Source organism: Bombina bombina, chromosome 7, assembly GCF_027579735.1.
Source record: "Bombina bombina isolate aBomBom1 chromosome 7, aBomBom1.pri, whole genome shotgun sequence".
Classification (NCBI taxonomy): Eukaryota; Metazoa; Chordata; class Amphibia; order Anura; family Bombinatoridae; genus Bombina; species Bombina bombina.
The window spans coordinates 136,843,100-136,865,224 of record NC_069505.1 but is presented as its reverse complement, the minus strand read 5'-3'; the positions used below and the strand labels follow the sequence as shown (position 1 = coordinate 136,865,224).

The 22,125-nt window shown below is 39.0% G+C and overlaps 1 protein-coding gene across 1 annotated transcript in view; it reads left to right on the top strand.

The window, feature by feature from the left end:
* MYBPC3 (myosin binding protein C3) overlaps window positions 1-22,125 on the top strand; it is a 202,124-nt gene that overhangs the window by 87,730 nt on the left and 92,269 nt on the right. The window contains 1 exon segment of the mRNA XM_053720336.1: window positions 399-565. Coding sequence (XP_053576311.1) covers window positions 399-565 — 167 coding nt within the window.

Below are 22,125 nucleotides of genomic sequence, written 5' to 3'. Positions count from 1 at the left end.
AAATATATATAGGCAGAATCACACACTGTGTGTGTATTACAAAAAAAAACTTGACATTGAGATGTTTTCTAAAAGATAAATATATGAGCGGATTGAGAGTATTCCCTCACTATATGTGATGCCCTTAGGTTGGAACTGGGAAAACCTTGTGTTCCTCAAACACAGGTTTTGTTGACCAGGAAAAAAATATTTGTATATTTACAGTGTTCACCTTTAGGACATGTTTTTTTTAGTTAAATAGTAAAACTCTTAAATATCACTTTGTATGATTTTTGCCCTTTTACGGGCTTATGAGCCTGGTGTTGCTCAGCTTTTATAATGGCAGAAGGAATGCTCCTAGTCATAATGAGGGTTGGAGGTTTATATTTGCTGGTCTCTTACTGTAACTTTTTCCTTAGTAATGAGGTAAAGCAGGAAACTGAGCCAGATGTAGATGTCTGGGATATCCTAAAGAAAGCCCCCCCATCTGAGTATGAGAAGATTGCTTTCCAATATGGTATCACTGACCTGCGTGGACTCCTGAAGAGACTCAAGAAGATGAAAAAGGAGGAGAAGAAAAGCACAGGTGAGATTTGAAGGACCTGTTTTTGTCCACAATACCATCTGTTAAACACTAAATATTAATCTTTTTTCCTACCCCTGTGCCCCAAAAGCTATCTGCAACATCAATCAATATTGTGCCTCCTGCTACAGCATTGTTGTATGATATTGTGGTCTGTAACCTTATCATGGTGACACTGTAGATTGTCTCATAGAGTGAGCGACTCCATTAGAATAGTCTTCAGTTTCATGAGAATAAGATACTTAGAGAAAAAAACATATTTATGCACACCATTATAAATATAGTTAATTAGTTCCTCATTGATTGATAAAGAAATGTTGTGACAAGTGTGGATCCCTAGGAGGTGGAAGTTGATGCTGCCTCAGTATAAAGACCCTGGGCTTGATTGTGTGCTTGTTGTCAAAATGTGGCGGTCTTCAGGAGCTGGGGTCCTTGGCTGTTTGGGTGCTCTTGTGATTCCAAAGGTTATATGGGTTTTGGGTGGTTTTGGAGTGTTGCGGGATCTGTAGTGGGGAGAGTTAATTTAGGGATATGACAGTGCTTATTGTGGTTGGGGACAATTTTAGTTATTGTATATTTTAGTGGGGATAGGTCACAATTAAGTGTTATTTGGAGCCTGGTTGCAGTTATGGTTGATTACAGAAGAAGAGATTACACTGTATAGTTTAATGGATTAGTAGGGCTGGGGAATTATAGGATCCCTCTGATGTACTTTAATGCATGTAAAATAGTATAGGTACCCGTATTAACTCAGCACAGCAGATCATTCATTTTTGATCCATCCACAATGAGTTTTAGGCTACCTCTTGACTAGTATAAGGCAGTGGTAATTAAAAATGAGCTGCACACACATTTTGATTTCTGACACATAATAGCAAAAGTCATAAGATACTATCACTTTTATATGTATTGTGGCTCTCATGCAAAGTGCTAGCTGTATTTATCACTTGTGAGCTTTTGCTTTGTCTTTAGTTGCTTTTAAATGTTAATGGTGGAGAGTTCCAGTACTTTGGTGCTGCAAACATAAAAGGTTATGCACACAGGTACTGTGCATGAACTGTGTACTGATATTGAAAAGGCACAGCCAGGAATAACTGTAATATGGCAATGAAGCTGCCAAACTCAAGGTATACTGTAAACTGGTACTATAAGGTAAATAGGTGCCCTGTTTGTTTGCTGGAACCAACCCTGCAGGAAATGTGTTGCAGGCCCAAGGCTGGTACAAGTTTGAATCGGCTCACGGTTATTAAAGCAACAGTCAGTAGTCAGGCTAGGGTTCAGCAACAGGTCAGCAAACAGAAATCAAACATCACAGCAAATGGATAAAGCAAGGGAATAATCCACAGTACTGACTCTTATGTCAGTAGCCAGGTAATCAGTCCACAGTTCAGGGTACAGCAAGGGGGAGACAATGAGCATAAATAAAGAAAAGCCAAGCACTAGATTAATATAAGACCATGTGCAGAATGACAGGACTTCCATAAAGAATAGCCAAGCACAAGACTGGTGTTAATATGGGCCTTTTAATACCTCCCCCATAGGTCTTGGTACTAAAACATTTGAATGGTTACTTCTGACATCCAGGTCACAAATAGTGTTACCCCTAGTAAATACAAATAACAGACTTGTTAGTCCTGTGCGCTAAACTTAGAACTTCTTCCAGGATCCATCTTCCCCACAGGGAAAGACACAGCACACCGTTCTTCGTCAGCAGAACTAATCTGGTGTCTCTTAGTGCAGCCCCAGAAATCGGCTACTTTCACAGCCCTAAACTTAGCATGCCCCTGGATCCTTACAGCAGCCTTGCTGGCAGTCTTAGAGCGACCCTTACAGCACAACTCAAGAGCCATGACAGTCAATGAGAAGGTTTACTGTAGCTGGCACACTCAGGGATTACTGTAATGTGACACTAGAGCTGGCACACTCAGGGATTAATATAATATGTTACTGGAGATGGCACACTCAGGGATTACTGTAATGTGACACTAGAGCTGACACACTCAGGGTTTAATATAATATGTTACTGGAGATGGCACACTCAGGGATTACTGTAATGTGACACTAGAGCTGACACACTCAGGGATTACTGTAATGTGACACTAGAGCTGACACACTCAGGGATTACTGTAATGTGACACTAGAGCTGGCACACTCAGGGATTAATATAATATGTTACTGGAGATGGCACACTCAGGGATTACTGTAATGTGACACTAGAGCTGACACACTCAGGGATTAATATAATATGTTACTGGAGATGGCACACTCAGGGATTACTGTAATGTGACACTAGAGCTGGCACACTCAGGGATTAATATAATATGTTACTGGAGATGGCACACTCAGGGATTACTGTAATGTGACACTAGAGCTGACACACTCAGGGTTTAATATAATATGTTACTAGAGATAGCACACTCAGGGATTAATATAATATGTTACTGGAGATGGCACACTCAGGGATTACTGTAATGTGACACTAGAGCTGGCACACTCAGGGTTTAATATAATATGTTACTAGAGATAGCACACTCAGGGATTAATATAATATGTTACTGGAGATGGCACACTCAGGGATTACTGTAATGTGACACTAGAGCTGACACACTCAGGGTTTAATATAATATGTTACTAGAGATAGCACACTCAGGGATTAATATAATATGTTACTGGAGATGGCACACTCAGGGATTAATATAATATGTTACTAGAGATAGCACACTCAGGGATTACTGTAATGTGACACTAGAGCTGGCACACTCAGGGATTAATATAATATGTTACTGGAGATAGCACACTCAGGGATTTCTGTAATGTGACACTAGAGCAGGCACACTCAGGGATTAATATAATATGTTACTAGAGATAGCACACTCAGGGATTAATATAATATGTTACTGGAGATGGCACACTCAGGGATTAATATAATATGTTACTAGAGATAGCACACTCAGGGATTAATATAATATGTTACTAGAGATAGCACACTCAGGGATTACTGTAATGTGACACTAGAGCTGGCACAGTCAGGGATTAATATAATATGTTACTGGAGATAGCACACTGAGGGATTACTGTAATGTGACACTAGAGCTGGCACACTCAGGGATTAATATAATATGTTACTAGAGATAGCACACTCAGGGATTAATATAATATGTTAGTAGAGATAGCACACTCAGGGATTACTGTAACGTGACACTAGAGCTGGCACACTCAGGGATTAATATAATATGTTACTTGAGATAGCACACTCAGGGATTACTGTAATGTGACACTAGAGCAGGCACACTCAGGGATTACTGTAATGACTAGAGCTGGCACACTCAGGGATTAATATAATATGTTGCTAGAGATAGCACACTCAGGGATTACTGTAATGTGACACTAGAGCTGGCACACTCAGGGATTAATATAATATGTTACTAGAGATAGCACACTCAGGGATTAATATAATATGTTACTAGAGATAGCACACTCATGGATTAATATAATATTTTACTAGAGATAGCACACTCAGGGATTACTGTAATGTGACACTAGAGCTGGCACACTCAGGGGTTGATATAATATGTTACTAGAGATAGCACACTCAGGGATTACTGTAATGTGACATTAGAACAGGCACACTCAGGGATTAATATAATATGTTACTGGAGAGGGCACACTCAGGGATTACTGTAATGTGACATTAGAGCTGGCACAGTCAGGGATTAATATAATATGTTACTAGAGATAGCACACTCAGGGATTACTGTAATGACTAGAGCTGGCACACTCAGGGATTAATATAATATGTTACTAGAGATAGCACACTCAGGGATTATTGTAATTTGACACTAGAGATAGCACACTCAGGGATTAATATAATATGTTACTAGAGCTGGCACACTCAGGGATTACTGTAATGTGACACTAGAGCTGGCACACTCAGGGATTAATATAATATGTTACTAGAGATAGCACACTCAGGGATTACTGTAATGTGACACTAGAGCTGGCACACTCAGGGATTAATATAATATGTTACTAGAGATAGCACACTCAGGGATTACTGTAATGTGACACTAGAGCTGGCACACTCAGGGATTAATATAATATGTTACTAGAGATAGCACACTCAGGGATTACTGTAATGTGACATTAGAGCTGGCACACTCAGGGATTAATATAATATGTTACTAGAGATAGCACACTCAGGGATTACTGTAATGTGACACTAGAGCAGGCACACTCAGGGATTACTGTAATGACTAGAGCTGGCACACTCAGGGATTAATATAATATGTTACTAGAGATAGCACACTCAGGGAATACTGTAATGTGACACTAGAGCTGGCACACTCAGGGATTAATATAATATGTTACTGGAGAGGGCACACTCAGGGATTAATATAATATGTTACTAGAGATAGCACACTCAGGGATTACTGTAATGTGACATTAGAGCTGGCACACTCAGGGATTAATATAATATGTTACTAGAGATAGCACACTCAGGGATTAATATAATATGTTACTAGAGATAGCACACTCAGGGATTACTGTAATGTGACACTAGAGCAGGCACACTCAGGGATTAATATAATATGTTACTGGAGATAGCACACTCAGGGATTACTGTAATGTGACACTAGAGCTGACACACTCAGGGATTAATATAATATGTTACTAGAGATAGCACACTCAGGGATTACTGTAATGTGACACTAGAGCTGGCACACTCAGGAATTAATATAATATGTTACTAGAGATAGCACACTCAGGGATTACTGTAATGTGACACTAGAGCAGGCACACTCGGGGATTAATATAATATGTTACTAGAGATAGCACACTCAGGGATTACTGTAATGTGACACTAGAGCTGGCACACTCAGGGAATAATATAATATTTTACTAGAGATAGCACACTCAGGGATTAATATAATATGTTACTAGAGATAGCACACTCAGGGATTACTGTAATGTGACACTAGAGCAGGCACACTCAGGGATTAATATAATATGTTACTAGAGATAACACACTCAGGGATTACTGTAATGTGACATTAGAGCAGGCACACTCAGGGATTACTGTAATGACTAGAGCTGGCACACTCAGGGATTAATATAATATGTTACTAGAGAAAGCACACTCAGGGATTACTGTAATGTGACACTAGAGCTTGCACACTCAGGGATTGCTGTAATGTGACACTAGAGCAGGCACACTCAGGGATTAATATAATATGTTACTAGAGATAGCACACTCAGGGATTACTGTAATGTGACACTAGAGTTGACACACTCAGGGATTAATATAATATGTTACTAGAGATAGCACACTCAGGAATTACTGTAATGTGACATTAGAGCTGGCACACTCAGGGATTAATATAATATGTTACTGGAGATAGCACACTCAGGGATTACTGTAATGTGACACTAGAGCTGGCACACTCAGGGATTAATATAATATGTTACTAGAGATAGCACACTCAGGGATTACTGTAATGTGACACTAGAGCTGACACACTCAGGGGTTGATATTATATGTTACTAGAGATAGCACACTCAGGGATTACTGTAATGTGACACTAGAGCAGGCACACTCAGGGATTAATATAATATGTTACTAGAGATAGCACACTCAGGGATTAATATAATATGTTACTAGAGATAACACACTCAGGGATTACTGTAATGTGACACTAGAGCAGGCACACTCAGGGATTACTGTAATGACTAGAGCTGGCACACTCAGGGATTACTGTAATGTGACACTAGAGCTGGCACACTCAGGGATTAATATAATATGTTACTAGAGATAGCATACTCAGGGATTAATATAATATGTTACTAGAGATACCACACTCAGGGATTACTGTAATGTGACACTAGAGCAGGCACACTCAGGGATTAATATAATATGTTACTAGAGATAGCACACTCAGGGATTAATATAATATGTTACTAGAGATAGCACACTCAGGGATTAATATAATATGTTACTAGAGATAGCACACTCAGGGATTACTGTAATGTGACACTAGAGCAGGCACACTCAGGGATTAATATAATATGTTATTGAGATAGCACACTCAGGGATTACTGTAATGTGACACTAGAGCAGGCACACTCAGGGATTAATATAATATGTTACTAGAGATAGCACACTCAGGGATTACTGTAATGTGACACTAGAGCTGGCACACTCAGGGATTACTGTAATGTGACACTAGAGCAGACACACTCAGGGATTAATATAATATGTTACTAGAGATAGCACACTCAGGGATTACTGTAATGTGACACTAGAGCAGGCACACTCAGGGATTACTGTAATGACTAGAGCTGGCACACTCAGGGATTAATATAATATGTTACTAGAGATAGCACACTCAGGGATTACTGTAATGTGAAACTAGAGCTGGCACACTCAGGGATTAATATAATATGTTACTGGAGAGGGCACACTCAGGGATTACTGTTATGTGACATTAGAACAGGCACACTCAGGGATTAATATAATATGTTACTAGAGATAGCACACTCAGGGATTACTGTAATGTGACATTAGAGCTGGCACACTCAGGGATTAATATAATATGTTACTGGAGATAGCACACTCAGGGATTACTGTAATGTGACACTAGAGCTGTCATACTCAGGGATTAATATAATATGTTACTGGAGATAGCACACTCAGGGATTACAGTAATGTGACACTAGAGATGGCATACTCAGGGATTAATATAATATGTTACTGGAGAGGGCACACTCAGGGATTACTGTAATGGGACATTAGAGCAGGCACACTCAGGGATTACTGTAATGACTAGAGCTGGCACACTCAGGGATTAATATAATATGTTACTAGAGAGATGGCACACTCAGGGATTACTATAATGTGACACTAGAGCTGGCACACTCAGGGATTACTGTAATGTGACACTAGAGCTGGCACACTCAGGGATTAATATAATATGTTACTAGAGATAGCACACTCAGGGATTACTGTAATGTGACACTAGAGGTAGCACACTCAGGGATTAACATAATATGTTACTAGAGATAGCACACTCAGGGATTACTGTAATGTGACACTAGAGCTGGCACACTCAGGGATTAATATAATATGTTACTAGAGATAGCACACTCAGGGATTGATATAATATGTTACTAGAGATAGCACACTCAGGGATTACTGTAATGTGACACTAGAGCTGACACACTCAGGGATTAATATAATATGTTACTAGAGATAGCACACTCAGGGATTACTGTAATGTGACACTAGAGCTGGCACACTCAGGGATTAATATAATATGTTACTAGAGATAGCACACTCAGGGATTACTGTAATGTGACATTAGAACAGGCACACTCAGGGATTAATATAATATGTTACTAGAGATAGCACACTCAGGGATTACTGTAATGTGACACTAGAGCAGGCACACTCAGGGATTAATATAATATGTTACTAGAGATAGCACACTCAGGGATTAATATAATATGTTACTAGAGATAGCACACTCAGGGATTACTGTAATGTGACACTAGAGCTGGCACAGTCAGGGATTAATATAATATGTTACTAGAGATAGCACACTCAGGGATTAATATAATATGTTACTAGAGATAGCACACTCAGGGATTACTGTAATGTGACACTAGAGCTGACACACTCAGGGATTAATATAATATGTTACTAGAGATAGCACACTCAGGGATTACTGTAATGTGACACTAGAGCTGGCACACTCAGGGATTAATATAATATGTTACTAGAGATAGCACACTCAGGGATTACTGTAATGTGACACTAGAGCTGGCACACTCAGGGATTAATATAATATGTTACTGGAGATAGCACACTCAGGGATTACTGTAATGTCACACTAGAGCTGGCACACTCAGGGGTTGATATAATATGTTACTAGAGCTAGCACACTCAGGGATTGCTGTAATGTGACACTAGAGCAGGCACACTCAGGGATTTATATAATATGTTACTAGAGATAGCACACTCAGGGATTACTGTAATGTGACACTAGAGCAGGCACACTCAGGGATTAATATAATATGTTACTAGAGATAGCACACTCAGGGATTACTGTAATGTGACACTAGAGCAGGCACACTCAGGGATTAATATAATATGTTACTAGAGATAGCACACTCAGGGATTACTGTAATGTGACACTAGAGCAGGCACACTCAGGGATTACTGTAATGACTAGAGCTGGCACACTCAGGGATTAATATAATATGTTACTAGAGATAGCACACTCAGGGAATACTGTAATGTGACACTAGAGCTGGCACACTCAGGGATTAATATAATACGTTACTGGAGAGGGCACACTCAGGGATTAATATAATATGTTACTAGAGATAGCACACTCAGGGATTACTGTAATGTGACATTAGAGCTGGCACACTCAGGGATTAATATAATATGTTACTAGAGATAGCACACTCAGGGATTAATATAAAATGTTACTAGAGATAGCACACTCAGGGATTACTGTAATGTGACACTAGAGCAGGCACACTCAGGGATTAATATAATATGTTACTGGAGATAGCACACTCAGGGATTACTGTAATGTGACACTAGAGCTGACACACTCAGGGATTAATATAATATGTTACTAGAGATAGCACACTCAGGGATTACTGTAATGTGACACTAGAGCTGGCACACTCAGGGATTAATATAATATGTTACTAGAGATAGCACACTCAGGGATTACTGTAATGTGACACTAGAGCAGGCACACTCGGGGATTAATATAATATGTTACTAGAGATAGCACACTCAGGGATTACTGTAATGTGACACTAGAGCTGGCACACTCAGGGAATAATATAATATGTTACTAAAGATAGCACACTCAGGGATTAATATAATATGTTACTAGAGATAGCACACTCAGGGATTACTGTAATGTGACACTAGAGCAGGCACACTCAGGGATTAATATAATATGTTACTAGAGATAACACACTCAGGGATTACTGTAATGTGACATTAGAGCAGGCACACTCAGGGATTACTGTAATGACTAGAGCTGGCACACTCAGGGATTAATATAATATGTTACTAGAGATAGCACACTCAGGGATTACTGTAATGTGACACTAGAGCTTGCACACTCAGGGATTGCTGTAATGTGACACTAGAGCAGGCACACTCAGGGATTAATATAATATGTTACTAGAGATAGCACACTCAGGGATTACTGTAATGTGACACTAGAGTTGACACACTCAGGGATTAATATAATATGTTACTAGAGATAGCACACTCAGGGATTACTGTAATGTGACATTAGAGCTGGCACACTCAGGGATTAATATAATAAGTTACTGGAGATAGCACACTCAGGGATTACTGTAATGTGACACTAGAGCTGGCTTTTGGGAATCAAGAGACAACCACTCTAATTTTGGATAACATTTGCACATCAAATTTCTTCACAGGATTAACATTCGTTTTCCTTTTTTCTTTGGGATGACTGCAGTCTGACACACAGTTGCAGATTCATCCAGTATTTTTAGATTTGAGACAATTACACTAAACATTGTATCCTTTTAACCTGGATTGGACATTCTTTGGCATCAGATTTTTCACAAGATCTTTCACAAGTGTTACAAGTTTTTAGTTTTTCATTTTTTATTTTTTATTTTAATTTGTGTGTTGGATTTCTCATTTTTAACTTTTTACACACAATTTTCCACACCCTGTTTTTCTTAACACGGATTCATTGATATATTTTTTGCACTTACTTATTTTTCTATTTCTATTTTTTACACATTTTTATAAATTTTTAAAGGGCACTTTCTAACCACGAGTGACCCCTCCCTATTTGGGACGTCCCATTGGACTTAAATCTCCTTGGGACCACTGATTCACCAGTCTCTTCATACACTACTATTGCATACCTATTATATTAGCAAACGCCGCCAGACATTCACTGTATTGTCATTTTACTCTATTGTCATTTATTTTATTGTCATTTTATTGTCATTTTACCTATTGTCAATATTGCTGTTATTATTATGCTTTCATGTTAATCTAGCGTGGATCCATGCATTTGCAATTGTAATTTTATATTGATTTTATTTTGTAATAAATTACTTTTAACCACAATTCACATCTCCAACTACATTTTACCTTAGCCTCATATTGTTGGCGCCTGGGCATACCACTCAAATTCAGTTTCTACACTAGGTGATAGCTAGGTATCACCGCCACAGGCATATAAGGTATAGGTGGGCGCTGGGATACACTCTTACTAGAGCTGACACACTCAGGGGTTGATATTATATGTTACTAGAGATAGCACACTCAGGGATTACTGTAATGTGACACTAGAGCAGGCACACTCAGGGATTAATATAATATGTTACTAGAGATAGCACACTCAGGGATTAATATAATATGTTACTAGAGATAGCACACTCAGGGATTACTGTAATGTGACACTAGAGCAGGCACACTCAGGGATTACTGTAATGACTAGAGCTGGCACACTCAGGGATTACTGTAATGTGACACTAGAGCTGGCACACTCAGGGATTAATATAATATGTTACTAGAGATAGCATACTCAGGGATTAATATAATATGTTACTAGAGATAGCACACTCAGGGATTACTGTAATGTGACACTAGAGCAGGCACACTCAGGGATTAATATAATATGTTACTAGAGATAGCACACTCAGGGATTAATATAATATGTTACTAGAGATAGCACACTCAGGGATTAATATAATATGTTACTAGAGATAGCACACTCAGGGATTACTGTAATGTGACACTAGAGCAGGCACACTCAGGGATTAATATAATATGTTATTGAGATAGCACACTCAGGGATTACAGTAATGTGACACTAGAGCAGGCACACTCAGGGATTAATATAATATGTTACTAGAGATAGCACACTCAGGGATTACTGTAATGTGACACTAGAGCTGGCACACTCAGGGATTACTGTAATGTGACACTAGAGCAGGCACACTCAGGGATTAATATAATATGTTACTAGAGATAGCACACTCAGGGATTACTGTAATGTGACACTAGAGCAGGCACACTCAGGGATTACTGTAATGACTAGAGCTGGCACACTCAGGGATTAATATAATATGTTACTAGAGATAGCACACTCAGGGATTACTGTAATGTGAAACTAGAGCTGGCACACTCAGGGATTAATATAATATGTTACTGGAGAGGGCACACTCAGGGATTACTGTAATGTGACACTAGAGCAGGCACACTCAGGGATTAATATAATATGTTACTAGAGATAGCACACTCAGGGATTACTGTAATGTGACACTAGAGCAGGCACACTCAGGGATTACTGTAATGACTAGAGCTGGCACACTCAGGGATTAATATAATATGTTACTAGAGATAGCACACTCAGGGATTACTGTAATGTGAAACTAGAGCTGGCACACTCAGGGATTAATATAATATGTTACTGGAGAGGGCACACTCAGGGATTACTGTTATGTGACATTAGAGCTGGCACACTCAGGGATTAATATAATATGTTACTAGAGATAGCACACTCAGGGATTACTGTAATGTGACATTAGAACAGGCACACTCAGGGATTAATATAATATGTTACTAGAGATAGCACACTCAGGGATTACTGTAATGTGACATTAGAGCTGGCACACTGAGGGATTAATATAATATGTTACTGGAGATAGCACACTCAGGGATTACTGTAATGTGACACTAGAGCAGGCACACTCAGGGAATAATATAATATGTTACTGGAGATAGCACACTCAGGGATTACAGTAATGTGACACTAGAGATGGCATACTCAGGGATTAATATAATATGTTACTGGAGAGGGCACACTCAGGGATTACTGTAATGGGACATTAGAGCAGGCACACTCAGGGATTACTGTAATGACTAGAGCTGGCACACTCAGGGATTAATATAATATGTGACTAGAGAGATGGCACACTCAGGGATTACTGTAATGTGACACTAGAGCTGGCACACTCAGGGATTACTGTAATGTGACACTAGAGCTGGCACACTCAGGGATTAATATAATATGTTACTAGAGATAGCACACTCAGGGATTACTGTAATGTGACACTAGAGGTAGCACACTCAGGGATTAATATAATATGTTACTAGAGATAGCACACTCAGGGATTACTGTAATGTGACACTAGAGCTGGCACACTCAGGGATTAATATAATATGTTACTAGAGATAGCACACTCAGAGATTGATATAATATGTTACTAGAGATAGCACACTCAGGGATTACTGTAATGTGACACTAGAGCTGACACGCTCAGGGATTAATATAATATGTTACTAGAGATAGCACACTCAGGGATTACTGTAATGTGACACTAGAGCTGGCACACTCAGGGATTAATATAATATGTTACTAGAGATAGCACACTCAGGGATTACTGTAATGTGACATTAGAACAGGCACACTCAGGGATTAATATAATATGTTACTAGAGATAGCACACTCAGGGATTACTGTAATGTGACACTAGAGCTGGCACACTCAGGGATTAATATAATATGTTACTAGAGATAGCACACTCAGGGATTAATATAATATGTTACTAGAGATAGCACACTCAGGGATTACTGTAATGTGACACTAGAGCTGGCACAGTCAGGGATTAATATAATATGTTACTAGAGATAGCACACTCAGGGATTAATATAATATGTTACTAGAGATAGCACACTCAGGGATTACTGTAATGTGACACTAGAGCTGACACACTCAGGAATTAATATAATATGTTACTAGAGATAGCACACTCAGGGATTACTGTAATGTGACACTAGAGCTGGCACACTCAGGGATTAATATAATATGTTACTAGAGATAGCACACTCAGGGATTACTGTAATGTGACACTAGAGCTGGCACACTCAGGGATTAATATAATATGTTACTGGAGATAGCACACTCAGGGATTACTGTAATGTCACACTAGAGCTGGCACACTCAGGGGTTGATATAATATGTTACTAGAGATAGCGCACTCAGGGATTGCTGTAATGTGACACTAGAGCAGGCACACTGAGGGATTAATATAATATGTTACTGGAGATAGCACACTCAGGGATTACTGTAATGTGACACTAGAGCAGGCACACTCAGGGAATAATATAATATGTTACTGGAGATAGCACACTCAGGGATTACAGTAATGTGACACTAGAGATGGCATACTCAGGGATTAATATAATATGTTACTGGAGAGGGCACACTCAGGGATTACTGTAATGTGACACTAGAGCAGGCACACTCAGGGAATAATATAATATGTTACTGGAGATAGCACACTCAGGGATTACAGTAATGTGACACTAGAGATGGCATACTCAGGGATTAATATAATATGTTACTGGAGAGGGCACACTCAGGGATTACTGTAATGGGACATTAGAGCAGGCACACTCAGGGATTACTGTAATGACTAGAGCTGGCACACTCAGGGATTAATATAATATGTGACTAGAGAGATGGCACACTCAGGGATTACTGTAATGTGACACTAGAGCTGGCACACTCAGGGATTACTGTAATGTGACACTAGAGCTGGCACACTCAGGGATTAATATAATATGTTACTAGAGATAGCACACTCAGGGATTACTGTAATGTGACACTAGAGGTAGCACACTCAGGGATTAATATAATATGTTACTAGAGATAGCACACTCAGGGATTACTGTAATGTGACACTAGAGCTGGCACACTCAGGGATTAATATAATATGTTACTAGAGATAGCACACTCAGAGATTGATATAATATGTTACTAGAGATAGCACACTCAGGGATTACTGTAATGTGACACTAGAGCTGACACGCTCAGGGATTAATATAATATGTTACTAGAGATAGCACACTCAGGGATTACTGTAATGTGACACTAGAGCTGGCACACTCAGGGATTAATATAATATGTTACTAGAGATAGCACACTCAGGGATTACTGTAATGTGACATTAGAACAGGCACACTCAGGGATTAATATAATATGTTACTAGAGATAGCACACTCAGGGATTACTGTAATGTGACACTAGAGCAGGCACACTCAGGGATTAATATAATATGTTACTAGAGATAGCACACTCAGGGATTAATATAATATGTTACTAGAGATAGCACACTCAGGGATTACTGTAATGTGACACTAGAGCTGGCACAGTCAGGGATAAATATAATATGTTACTAGAGATAGCACACTCAGGGATTAATATAATATGTTACTAGAGATAGCACACTCAGGGATTACTGTAATGTGACACTAGAGCTGACACACTCAGGAATTAATATAATATGTTACTAGAGATAGCACACTCAGGGATTACTGTAATGTGACACTAGAGCTGGCACACTCAGGGATTAATATAATATGTTACTAGAGATAGCACACTCAGGGATTACTGTAATGTGACACTAGAGCTGGCACACTCAGGGATTAATATAATATGTTACTGGAGATAGCACACTCAGGGATTACTGTAATGTCACACTAGAGCTGGCACACTCAGGGGTTGATATAATATGTTACTAGAGATAGCACACTCAGGGATTGCTGTAATGTGACACTAGAGCAGGCACACTCAGGGATTAATATAATATGTTACCAGAGATAGCACACTCAGGGATTACTGTAATGTGACACTAGAGCAGGCACACTCAGGGATTAATATAATATGTTACTAGAGATAGCACACTCAGGGATTACTGTAATGTGACACTAGAGCAGGCACACTCAGGGATTAATATAATATGTTACTAGAGATAGCACACTCAGGGATTACTGTAATGTGACACTAGAGCAGGCACACTCAGGGATTAATATAATATGTTACTAAAGATAGCACACTCAGGGATTACTGTAATGTGACACTAGAGCTAGCACACTCAGGGATTAATATAATATGTTACTGGAGATAGCACACTGAGGGATTACTGTAATGTGACACTAGAGCTGGCACACTCAGGGATTAATATAATATGTTACTAGAGATAGCACACTCAGGGATTACTGTAATGTGACACTAGAGCAGGCACACTCAGGGATTAATATAATATGTTACTAGAGATAGCACACTCAGGGATTACTGTAATGTGACACTAGAGCTGACACACTCAGGGATTACTGTAATGTGACACTAGAGCAGGCACACTCAGGGATTAATATAATATGTTACTAGAGACAGCACACTCAGGGATTACTGTAATGTGACACTAGAGCAGGCACACTCAGGGATTACTGTAATGACTAGAGCTGGCACACTCAGGGATTAATATAATATGTTACTAGAGATAGCACACTCAGGGATTACTGTAATGTGACACTAGAGCTGGCACACTCAGGGATTAATATAATATGTTACTGGAGAGGGCACACTCAGGGATTACTGTAATGTGACATTAGAGCTGGCACACTCAGGGATTACTGTAATGTGACATTAGAGCTGGCACACTCAGGGATTACTGTAGTATAGTACTGGAGCTGGCATACTCAGGGATTACTGTAATATGGCACTGGAGCTTGCACACTCAGGGATTACTGTAGTATGGCACTAAAGCTTGCACACTCAGGGATTACTGTAGTATGGCACTGAAGCTTGCACACTCAGGGATTACTGTAGTATGGCACTGAAGCTTGCACACTCAGGGATTACTGTGATATAAATTAGCTGTTCCAAAATATACTGACTTCAGCCATTCATTTATGTGATCTGTGATCTTTTTAATAAAGTTCCCACAAGTTTTGTAACCTTGCACATCCTGAAAAGCCTCCAGGAAATGTTGGTTGCTGTAAACTGGTTCTGAGAAGGGTTTCCCATAGCTATCACACTCAGGGGTTACTGTAATTTGGAACTAAGAAAGTTTACTGCTTCTGGAACACCAAGAGATTTTTGTGATTCAGATGAAAGGCTGTATTTGGCTGTCACAGACAGGCTGGGTGAAGCAAGTCAGCTGTCAGTCAAACAAGTTGACAGACTGTTTAGAAGGTATGACAACAGGGTATTAGAGAAAAGATTATTTAGCTTTACTTGTTTGTCTTATTGGTGCTTTGTGTACCTTCTTGGCTGTGTCATTGCTGAGGGCAGTTTTATTTTTGTTATTGGCTTTAGCTCCAATCCCCACTTGTGAGTCTGTGCAGTATATAGATGTTGTTTGAAGTTTAGTCAATACATACAGATATTGAGAGGGGTTTTAATTCACCCCAGAGATCTACTGCATCAGTATTATGTTTTCTACCATATGACAGTGCTTTTACTAATTCAATACATTTCTGGTGTAGAACTTCATCTGAGGAATCCTTAAGGTTATGGATATGCACATATCATAGGTGTTGTGTTCAAATATCTTTCTAATAACTGTATATAAATAGTAAATAAATAGAATTTAATGCAATATTACTCAAACTTGTCCTATCATGTAAATGAAACAGCAGCACATAATCATGTTAAAAATATTTTTTTGCATGAAAAAGGTCAAGTAAAATCTGTTTAAATTCAATGTGAAACTTTTAGGAAGTTAATGATTGTGACTCACTGGCAGATAGGGACAAATCCCATAAAAAAAGCTGGTTTATTCAGCACAGTAACATCCATTTAAAAAGAAAAACAACAACAAAAAAGCACTGTAATACATTTTGAAACACCCTCTTTAAGATGAAAATAGAAACATATGTGTCCCTTTAAGTCTGCACTTCCAATCTTATTATTAATGGTGGGAAAAAAACAGTTAATAACCTTACATGAAGGTACAAAACATAGCAACAACATTTTTATAATGGACTAAATCAAGGCCGGATTTTCCTACCAGGACACCATGAGATTTCCCGGTGGGCTGCAGCAGCTGGGGCTGGAAAGCTACAATTTAAAGGGGTGATTAATATACGCAATTGGGCTTAGGAGTGCATATAACAACAATCTGGAACTTTTTATAGTACAAACTAATTTAATATAATATAATTCTAATACAAAATATTGGGGTATCCCAGTAATCCCCTTTGAGAAAAAGGGCTGGTCTACAAATTTTACAGGGCTACTTTATATTCCCTGTCCAGCCTTGGACTAAATCAGTCATAACGCAAATAAAGATCATTGTCTACCAGGTGGTCTCTAAAAACTGATCATTAGGTCACTAATCTGGTGTATGACCTCCTTGATTGCATAAAGGTAGTATAGATAATATGGTCTTAGGTTGGAAAAATAAGTGTGTATGTGTTTTGTAATAAGCAATTGCTTATGGAAGCCTGGTCTGCACATCTAGGGTTGCTAGGTGTCCAGTATTCAACTGGACAGTCCAGTATTTTAACAGGCTGTGCAGTAAAATCTTCACAAAAATACTAGACACTAAAATGTCCAATTTTTTTAAAAGTCCTTGAGTGTAAATGTAAGATGACTTCTATGCCTAAATGCATTACAAATATGGAGCAGAAAGAAGTGAGGGGAGGTCAAGGAGATCAAATCTCATCTGTTCCTGGCAGACAAAGAGATAACATTATTTGTTTACATGTAATTTTCAGACAAGGGGTAAGATGGATTTACTGTAGTGATGTGCTGCAGCTCTATAGCAATGTAGTATTATTCTACAAGTCTTACAAGGTTATATTACTTTAGTTATGCTCCGCAGGTTAGTAACAGGGTTATATTACCGTAACCATAATGATGCTCTGCAGTTCTATAACACCGTGATAATACTATAGTGAAGCTCTGCAGGTCTGAAACACTTAAAATTAACATAGTCAAGCTTTGCAGGTCTGAAACTGCAATATTACCATAGTGATGCTCTGCAATTCTGTAACAGGGTGATATTACCATAGTGATACTATGCAGGTCTATAACAGGATGATATTACCATAGTGAAGCTCTGCAGGTTTGAAACACTTGATATTACCATAGTGATGCTATGCAGGTCTGTAACAGGGTGATATTATCATAGTGATGTTATGCAATTCTGTAACAGGGTGATATTACCATAGTGATGCTATGCAGGTCTGTAACAGGGTGATATTACCATAGTGATGCTATGCAGGTCTGTAACAGGGTGATATTACCATAGTGATACTATGCAGGTCTATAACAGGATGATATTACCACAGTGAAGCTCTGCAGGTTTGAAACACTTGATATTACCATAGTGATGCTCTGCAATTCTGTAAAAGGGTGATATTGCCATAGTGATACTCTGCAGGTCTAAAACACAATTGGCTAGATTACGAGTTTTGCGTTATGAGTGAAAAAGCAGCGTTAAGGTTTATAACGCTGCTTTTTCACTACCGCTGCACACTTTTTTGGCCTTAACGCAAATTATCTTTTTTCAATGGGACTTCCATAGCACCGATATTACAAGCTTTTTCTGGGAGGCCAAAAAGTGAGAGGTACAGCCTATCCCGCAAGATTCGTAACGCATTCTAAAGTCAGTAGTTATGAGTTTTACGCTACAAAGCTGTAACATAAAACTCATAACTAAAGTGCTAAAAAGTACACTAACACCCATAAACTACCTATTAACCCCTAAACCGAGGCCCTCCCGCATTGCAAACACTAAAATAAAATTATTAACCCCTAATCTGCCGCTCCCGACATCGCCGCCACTATAATAAACATATTAACCCCTAAACCGCCGCACTCCCGCCTCGCAAACACTAGTTAAATATTATTAACCCCTAATCTGCTGTCCCTAACATCGCCGCAACCTACATTACTGTTATTAACCCCTAATCTGCCGCCCCCAACGTCGCCGCCACTATACTAAAGTTATTAACCCCTAAACCTAAGTCTAACCCTAACATACCCCTAACTTAAATATAATTAAAATCTAAATAAAAATTCCTATCATTACCTAAATTATTCCTATTTAAAACTAAATACTTACCTGTAAAATAAACCCTAAGCTAGCTACAATATAACTAATAGTTACATTGTAGCTAGCTTAGGGTTTATTTTTAAGTTTGTACAGGGAGTGCAGAATTATTAGGCAAATGAGTATTTTGACCACATCATCCTCTTTATGCATGTTGTCTTACTCCAAGCTGTATAGGCTCGAAAGCCTACTACCAATTAAGCATATTAGGTGATGTGCATCTCTGTAATGAGAAGGGGTGCGGTCTAATGACATCAACACCCTATATCAGGTGTGCATAATTATTAGGCAACTTCCTTTCCTTTGGCAAAATGGGTCAAAAGAAGGACTTGACAGGCTCAGAAAAGTCAAAAATAGTGAGATATCTTGCAGAGGGATGCAGCACTCTTAAAATTGCAAAGCTTCTGAAGCGTGATCATCGAACAATCAAGCGTTTCATTCAAAATAGTCAACAGGGTCGCAAGAAGCGTGTGGAAAAACCAAGGCGCAAAATAACTGCCCATGAACTGAGAAAAGTCAAGTGTGCAGCTGCCAAGATGCCACTTGCCACCAGTTTGGCTATATTTCAGAGCTGCAACATCACTGGAGTGCACAAAAGCACAAGGTGTGCAATACTCAGAGACATAGCCAAGGTAAGAAAGGCTGAAAGACGACCACCACTGAACAAGACACACAAGCTGAAACGTCAAGACTGGGCCAAGAAATATCTCAAGACTGATTTTTCTAAGGTTTTATGGACTGATGAAATGAGAGTGAGTCTTGATGGGCCAGATGGATGGGCCCGTGGCTGGATTGGTAAAGGGCAGAGAGCTCCAGTCCGACTCAGACGCCAGCAAGGTGGAGGTGGAGTACTGGTTTGGGCTGGTATCATCAAAGATGAGCATGTGGGGCCTTTTCAGGTTGAGGATGGAGTCAAGCTCAACTCCCAGTCCTACTGCCAGTTTCTGGAAGACACCTTCTTCAAGCAGTGGTACAGGAAGAAGTCTGCATCCTTCAAGAAAAACATGATTTTCATGCAGGACAATGCTCCATCACACGAGTCCAAGTACTCCACAGCGTGGCTGGCAAGAAAGGGTATTAAAGAAGAAAATCTAATGACATGGCCTCCTTGTTCACCTGATCTGAACCCCATTGAGAACCTGTGGTCCATCATCAAATGTGAGATTTACAAGGAGGGAAAACAGTACACCTCTCTGAACAGTGTCTGGGAGGCTGTGGTTGCTGCTGCACGCAATGTTGATGGTGAACAGATCAAAACACTGACATAATCCATGGATGGCAGGCTTTTGAGTGTCCTTGCAAAGAAAGGTGGCTATATTGGTCACTGATTTGTTTTTGTTTTGTTTTTGAATGTCAGAAATGTATATTTGTGAATGTTGAGATGTTATATTGGTTTCACTGGTAAAAATAAATAATTGAAATGGGTATATATTTGTTTTTTGTTAAGTTGCCTAATAATTATGCACAGTAATAGTCACCTGCACACACAGATATCCCCCTAAAATAGCTAAAACTAAAAACAAACTAAAAACTACTTCCAAAACTATTCAGCTTTGATATTAATGAGTTTTTTGGGTTCATTGAGAACATGGTTGTTGTTCAATAATAAAATTAATCCTCAAAAATACAACTTGCCTAATAATTCTGCACTCCCTGTATTTATTTTAACTAGGTCGAATAGTTACTAAATAGTTATTAACTATTTACTAACTACCTAGTTAAAATAAATACAAATTTACCTGTAAAATAAAACCTAACCTGTCTTACAATAAAACCTAACCTTACACTACAATTAAATAAATTAAATTAATTAAATACAATTACCTAAATTACAAAAAAAAAAAACACTAAATTACACAAAATAAAAAAAGAAATTATCAGATATTTAAACTAATTACATCTAATCTAATAGCCCTATCAAAATAAAAAAGCCCCCCCCCCCCAAATAAAAAACCCTTGCCTACAATAAACTACCAATAGCCCTTAAAAGGGAACAGCCAATAGAATGCGAGCTCAATCCTATTGGCTGATTGGATCAGCCAATAGGATTGAAGCTCAATCCTATTGGCTGATTGCATCAGTCAATAGGATTTTTTCACCTTTAATTCTGATTGGCTGATAGAATCCTATAAGCCAATCGGAATTCAAGGGACGCCATCTTGGATGACGTCACTTAAAGGAACATTCATTTGGGAAGAAGACTTCGTTTGAAGAGGATGTTCTGCGCCGGATGTCTTGAAGATGGACCCGCCGGATGGATGAAGATAGAAGATGCCGTCTGGATGAAGACTTCTGCCCGTCTGAAGGACCACTTCTGCCGGCTTGGATGAAGACTTCTCCCGGCTTCGTTGAGGACTTCTTGCCGCTTCGCTAAGGACTTCTCCCGGCTTCGTTGAGTATGGATGTCCGGTCTTTAAAACTGTAAGTGGATCTTCGGGGGTTAGTGTTAGGTTTTTTTAAGGGTTTATTGGGTGGGTTTTAGTTTTAGATTAGGGTTTGGGCAATAGAAAAAGAGCTAAATGCCCTTTTAAGGGCAATGCCCATTCAAATGCCCTTTTCAGGGCAATGGGGAGCTTAGGTTTTTTTAGTTAGGATTTTATTTGGGGGGTTGGTTGTGTGGGTGGTGGGTTTTACTG